The sequence below is a fragment of the Babylonia areolata genome, chromosome 1, assembly GCF_041734735.1.
Source record: "Babylonia areolata isolate BAREFJ2019XMU chromosome 1, ASM4173473v1, whole genome shotgun sequence".
In the NCBI taxonomy this organism is placed as follows: Eukaryota; Metazoa; Mollusca; class Gastropoda; order Neogastropoda; family Buccinidae; genus Babylonia; species Babylonia areolata.
The window spans coordinates 97,795,486-97,802,985 of NC_134876.1; the positions used below are offsets into that span (position 1 = coordinate 97,795,486).

Consider the following 7,500-nt stretch of genomic DNA (forward strand, 5'->3'; position numbering starts at 1 on the left):
TCTTCTGCTACTTTGAACTTTACTTGTACTTCCTGTGCCTTCATAGACAAAGAGAAACGTTCAGCATACATACCATTCCAACAGTACTTAATAATGGGCTGATTCACAATAAGATTATAATTTTTATTACACTGCCCTACAAAGTGTTCTTCAATATATAACGCAAGAGGTAGGGGTGGTCAGATTGAATTCTCTCTATCTGCAGTGATACCCTCTGATATACAGATTAAAATAAATTACAGATGCTATAAAGTAATCATTAACACTTGTTCCTAGATCAGAAATGTATGTGAAGACGGAGAGAGAGAGAGAGAGAGAGAGAGAGAGAGAGAGAGAGAGAGAGAGGAAGAAGAAGAAGGAAAGAGAGAGAAGAAGAAGAAGAAGTAGATGAAGAAGAAATTTCACAAATGGGTGGTTTCACACCATTTTCCATGGTGGGGGTGACTGGTAATTGGTGATCTGACAGCTAAAACAATGTCGACCGGACACTGGCATCTGACCGTGTCTGTCTGTCTGTTCACTATCACTTCTCTTCATCTGACCGTGTCTGTCTGTCTGTTCACTATCACTTCTCTTCATCTGACCGTGTCTGTCTGTCTGTTCACTATCACTTCTCTTCATCTGACCGTGTCTGTCTGTCTGTTCACTATCACTTCTCTTCATCTGACCGTGTCTGTCTGTCTGTTCATTATCACTTCTCTTCATCTGACCATGTCTGTCTGTTCATTATCACTTCTCTTCATCTGACCATGTCTGTCTGTTCACTATCACTTCTCTTCATCTGACCGTGTCTGTCTGTCTGTTCATTATCACTTCTCTTCATCTGACCGTGTCTGTCTGTCTGTTCACTATCACTTCTCTTCATCTGACTGTGTCTGTCTGTTCACTATCACTTCTCTTCATCTGACCGTGTCTGTTCATTATCACTTCTCTTCATCTGACCGTGTCTGTCTGTCTGTTCACTATCACTTCTCTTCATCTGACTGTGTCTGTCTGTTCACTATCACTTCTCTTCATCTGACCGTGTCTGTTCATTATCACTTCTCTTCATCTGACCGTGTCTGTCTGTCTGTTCACTATCACTTCTCTTCATCTGACCGTGTCTGTCTGTCTGTTCACTATCACTTCTCTTCATCTGACCGTGTCTGTCTGTTCACTATCACTTCTCTTCATCTGACCGTGTCTGTCTGTCTGTTCACTATCACTTCTCTTCATCTGACCGTGTCTGTCTGTCTGTTCACTATCACTTCTCTTCATCTGACCGTATCTGTCTGTCTGTTCACTATCACTTCTCTTCATCTGACCGTGTCTGTCTGTTCACTATCACTTCTCTTCATCTGACCGTGTCTGTCTGTCTGTTCACTATCACTTCTCTTCATCTGACCGTGTCTGTCTGTCTGTTCATTATCACTTCTCTTCATCTGACCGTGTCTGTCTGTCTGTTCACTATCACTTCTCTTCATCTGACCGTGTCTGTCTGTCTGTTCATTATCACTTCTCTTCATCTGACTGTGTCTGTCTGTCTGTTCACTATCACTTCTCTTCATCTGACCGTGTCTGTCTGTCTGTTCATTATCACTTCTCTTCATCTGACTGTGTCTGTCTGTCTGTTCACTATCACTTCTCTTCATCTGACCGTGTCTGTCTGTCTGTTCATTATCACTTCTCTTCATCTGACCGTGTCTGTCTGTCTGTTCATTATCACTTCTCTTCATCTGACCGTGTCTGTCTGTCTGTTCACTATCACTTCTCTTCATCTGACCGTGTCTGTCTGTCTGTTCACTATCACTTCTCTTCATGTGACTGTGTCTGTCTGTTCATTATCACTTCTCTTCATCTGACCGTGTCTGTCTGTCTGTTCACTATCACTTCTCTTCATCTGACCGTGTCTGTCTGTCTGTCTGTCTGTTCACTATCACTTCTCTTCATCTGACCGTGTCTGTCTGTCTGTTCACTATCACTTCTCTTCATCTGACCGTGTCTGTCTGTTCACTATCACTTCTCTTCATCTGACCGTGTCTGTCTGTCTGTTCACTATCACTTCTCTTCATCTGACCGTGTCTGTCTGTCTGTTCACTATCACTTCTCTTCATCTGACCGTGTCTGTCTGTTCACTATCACTTCTCTTCATCTGACCGTGTCTGTCTGTCTGTTCACTATCACTTCTCTTCATCTGACCGTGTCTGTCTGTTCATTATCACTTCTCTTCATCTGACCGTGTCTGTCTGTCTGTTCACTATCACTTCTCTTCATCTGACCGTGTCTGTCTGTCTGTTCATTATCACTTCTCTTCATCTGACCGTCTCTGTCTGTTCACTATCACTTCTCTTCATCTGACCGTGTCTGTCTGTCTGTTCACTATCACTTCTCTTCATCTGACCGTGTCTGTCTGTCTGTTCACTATCACTTCTCTTCATCTGACCGTGTCTGTCTGTCTGTTCACTATCACTTCTCTTCATCTGACCGTGTCTGTCTGTTCATTATCACTTCTCTTCATCTGACCGTGTCTGTCTGTCTGTTCACTATCACTTCTCTTCATCTGACCGTGTCTGTCTGTCTGTTCACTATCACTTCTCTTCATCTGACCGTGTCTGTCTGTTCACTATCACTTCTCTTCATCTGACCGTGTCTGTCTGTTCACTATCACTTCTCTTCATCTGACCGTGTCTGTCTGTCTGTTCACTATCACTTCTCTTCATCTGACCGTGTCTGTCTGTCTGTTCATTATCACTTCTCTTCATCTGACCGTGTCTGTCTGTCTGTTCATTATCACTTCTCTTCATCTGACCGTGTCTGTCTGTTCACTATCACTTCTCTTCATCTGACCGTGTCTGTCTGTTCATTATCACTTCTCTTCATCTGACCGTGTCTGTTCATTATCACTTCTCTTCATCTGACCGTGTCTGTTCATTATCACTTCTCTTCATCTGACCGTGTCTTGTCTGTCTGTCTGTCTGTCTGTCTTGTCTTGTATCTGTCTGTCAGTCTGCCTGTCTCTGTTTCTGTCTGTCAGTCTGCCTGTCTCTGTTTGTTTCTCCCTCTTTCTATATATCCCTCTCTAACAGAGTCTGTCTGTCTGTCTGTCTCTCTCTGTGTCTCTCTCTCTGTATGTCTCTGTGTCCAAGTTATTATCATTCTCATCATCACCATCATCGTCGTCGTCATCATCATCATCATCATCATCGTTGTTGTTCTTGTTGTTATTATTACTATTGTCATTGATCATGCTGGGTGTGTGTGGTGGGCAGGTGTTCGCCTCCTACCTGGCATTTTGCGGCATCGGCCTGAAGAACGCTCAGCTGTACGGCAGGTCTCTGCTGGAGAACAGGAGGAATCAGGTAATTAGGGTTCATTAATCTGGTGACTAGGGTTCATTAATCTGGTGATTGGGGTTCATTAATCTGGTGATTGGGGTCATTAATCTGGTGATTAGGTTCATTAATCTGGTGATTAGGGTTCATTAATGTGGTGATTGGGGTCATTAATCTGGTGATTAGGGTTCATTAATCTGGTGATTAGGGTTCATTAATGTGGTGATTGGGGTCATTAATGTGGTGATTGAGGCTCATTAATGGTGATTGGGGTTCATTACTGGGGTGATTGGGGTTCATTAATCTGGTGATTGAGGCTCATTAATGGTGATTGGGGTTCATTAATCTGATGATTGGGGTTCATGAATCTGGTGATTGAGGTTCAATCATGTAATTTGGGTTCATGAATCTGGTGATTGAGGTCCTGGAATCATGTAATTTGGGTTCATGAATCTGGTGATTGGGGTTCTTAAACCAGGTAATCATGGTTCATAAATCTGGTGATTAGGGTTCTGAAATCTGGTGATTAGGGATCTGAAATCATGTTATTAGGATTCTGAAATCATGTTATTAGGGTTCCTGAATCTGGTGACTGGGATTCATGGAGCTGGTGATTAGGGTTCACCAATCAGGTCACAATTGTTCATGTATCTGATAACCATGGTTCACAGTTCAATGGTTTATAAATCAGGTAACTATGGTTCGTAAATCAGGTGACTGGTTCTTAAATCAGGTAACTATGGTTCGTAAATCAGGTGACTGGTTCTTAAATCAGGTAACTATGGCTCATAAATCAGGTGACTGGTTCTTAAATCAGGTGCCTATGGTTCTTAAATTAGGTGACTATGGTTCATAAATCAGGTGACTATGGTTCTTAAATCAGGTGACTATGGTTCATAAATCAGGTGACTATGGTTCTTAAATCAGGTAACTATGGTTCTTAAATCAGGTGACTATGGTTCATAAATCAGGTGACTATGGTTCATAAATCAGGTGACTATGGTTCTTAAATCAGGTGACTATGGTTCATAAATCAGGTAACTATGGTTCATAAATCAGGTGACTATGGTTCATAAATCAGGTGACTATGGTTCATAAATCGGGTAACTATGGTTCATAAATCAGGTGACTATGGTTCATAAATCAGGTGACTGGTTCTTAAATCAGGTAACTATGGTTCATAAATCAGGTGACTATGGTTCTTAAATCAGGTGACTATGGTTCATAAATCAGGTGACTATGGTTCTTAAATCAGGTAACTATGGTTCATAAATCAGGTGACTATGGTTCATAAATCAGGTGACTATGGTTCTTAAATCAGGTGACTATGGTTCATAAATCAGGTAACTATGGTTCTTAAATCAGGTGACTATGGTTCATAAATCAGGTGACTATGGTTTTTAAATCGGGTAACTGTGATTCTTAAATCAGGTAACTATGGTTCATAAATCAGGTGACTATGGTTCATAAATCAGGTGACTGGTTCTTAAATCGGGTAACTATGGTTCATAAATCAGGTGACTATGGTTCATAAATCAGGTGACTATGGTTCATAAATCAGGTGACTGGTTCTTAAATCGGGTAACTATGGTTCTTAAATCAGGTAACTATGGTTTTTAAATCAGGTAACAATGGTTCATAAATCGGGTAACTGTTGTTTTTGAAGCAGGCAATTATGGTTCATACATCTGATAATTATGCTTCAGAAATCGGATACCTGTTATTCATAAATGGGGTAACTATTATCCATAAATCAGTAGTTGTGGTTCACAATTCGGTTGTTTATAAATCCGGTAACTATGGTTCATAACAGGTAGGTGTGGTTCCTAAATCAATGTTATATAATCAGGTGATTGTGCTTCAAGGCCTTTTTCTCACTTATCAGCCTGCAGGGCTCATGGTGGGTCAGATATCAGTTCCTTTCTTAAAAAAAAAAAAAAAATTGGTGTAGCGTATATGGATCAATCAGCTCGCTTTGACACCTCCCTGAAAAATCCCTGCCTCGTGGACGCATGCGCACAAACACAGTCTCACGCATCTGCGTATAACAAGCAGACGCAGACTAAATATAGAATTATACAGACACATACCGCTCTCTCGCACAAACGCTCTCACAAATTCCATTTCTCTGGCTGCTGTTCAATATTCAAAGCTCGTTACATGAACTCACGATACTTTGCCATTTTAACCACACACACACACACGGTCGCGCGCTCACAAATACACACACGCACGCACTCAAACACATATACACATGCACACACACTCGCACGCACGCATGTACACACACACAAACACAGACACGCATAGGCATATACGCAGACACACACGCACACATGCACGCACACACGCATTAACCCCTCCACTACCCACGCACCCCCACACCCCTAACCCCCCCCCCCCTACCGCCCCCCCCCCCAACCGCCCCCACACACAATCGCCTCCAGCATCCGCCCCCTCCCCCCCTCCAGCCCCCCCAACCCCCCCACTAAAAATGACATTTTCCCATTTCACAATGTGAAATTGGATCAATCAGAAATTAACAACCTTAATCAACGTTGACAGTGAAAGTCAAAAATCTAGTGATCGATATGTGCCATCTTCAGTGACGTTGAGAGAATGAGTAATTACGAGCAATATGATTAAAGCTTATCCATCGATTCCACGTGACAAAACTCTCCTTCTCTCTCTCTCTCTCTCTCGCACACACACACACACACACACACACACACACACACACACACACACACACACACACACACGCGCGCGCGCGCGCACACACACACACACACACACACGCAAGCACGGACGCACGGACGCACACACACACACACACACACACACACACACACACACACACGAGGTGGTGATGAAGACCTACCAAAGAAAGTTTCGGTTCAAGGAGGTGAGGAAGTGTTTTTGATTGATCGAGTGAGTGGGTGGGTGAGTGAGTGAGTGGGTGGTTGAGTGAATGAGTGAGTGAGTGAGTGAGTGGGTGGGTGGGTGAGTGAGTGAGTGAGTGTGTGGGTGAGTGAGTGAGTGAGTGAGTTAGTGGATGAGTGAGTGCGTGGGTGAATGAGTGAGTGGGTGAGTGAGGGAGTGGGTGAGTGGGTGGGTGGGTGGGTTGGTGGGTGAGTGAGTGTGTGAGTGAGTGCGTGGGTGAATGAGTGAGTGGGTGAGTGCGTGGGTGGGTGAGTACATGTGTGAGTGAGTGAGTGTGTGAGTGAGTGAGTGAGTGAGTGGGTTGGTGAATGGGTGAGTCAGTGAGTGGGTGAGTGAGTGGGTGAGTGAGTGGGTGGGTGGGTGGGTGGGTGAGTGAGTGAGTGGGTGAGTGAGGGAGGGAGGGAGGGATGGAGGGAGTGAGTGAGGGAGTGAGAGAGTGGGTGAGTGAGTGAGTGGGTGGGTGAGTGGGTCAGTGAGTGAGTGAGTGAGTTGGTGAGTGAGTGAGTGATGGAGTGAGTGAGTGGGTCAGTGAGTGAGTGAGTGAGTTGGTGAGTGAGGGAGGGAGGGAGGGAGTGAGTGAGTGAGTGAGTGGGTGAGTGAGTGGGTGGGTGGGTGAGTGGGTGAGTGAGTGAGTTGGTGAGTGAGTGGTTGAGTGAGTGAGTGAATGATTGATTGATCGAAGAAGCGTTCGCATTCATCGATTATACTCTATACCACATGTAGCTTGATAGAAAAAAAAAGCAGATGCGTGACCTTGGCACAAACCCAGGGCGGGGGACTTGTTGTCAGGAACAACGCACAGAACCTGAAGCCACGCTGAAGGCTCAACACCTGTGTCTCTGTGAAGCTTGGATTCGTAACAGCTTCACAACAACGCCAACAACAAAATCATAAAAAATATACTGATGCTCAAAGGATACATGCACTTACTGCTGCATTGAAGGAACCTGAATGAAGAATGTCAATATCACATAACAATGTTATCGGGACACACCAGCTGAATCAGTTGAATCAAGGGAAGGTAAGAAATAAATTCATATATAATATGTAATATATAAAAAGAAGAAGAAAGGAATGAAAAACTACGAAACACACACAAAAAAAACAATTGCTGTCATATAGTGTGTAGAATAAAGTTCATAATATAAAAAGAAGATAGAAAATATTGCAAAAACCCGTCAAAACCAATTACAGGATATAATGGGAGAGAATAAAATAAATCGAAGCACAAAATGATACAGTTAAA

At 43.4% G+C, this 7,500-nt stretch overlaps 1 protein-coding gene across 1 annotated transcript in view; it reads left to right on the top strand.

Annotated features, from left to right (window-relative positions):
• Positions 1-7,500, top strand: part of LOC143294404 (dual 3',5'-cyclic-AMP and -GMP phosphodiesterase 11-like) — a 244,310-nt gene that overhangs the window by 187,561 nt on the left and 49,249 nt on the right. The window contains 1 exon segment of the mRNA XM_076605884.1: positions 3,249-3,338. Coding sequence (XP_076461999.1) covers positions 3,249-3,338 — 90 coding nt within the window.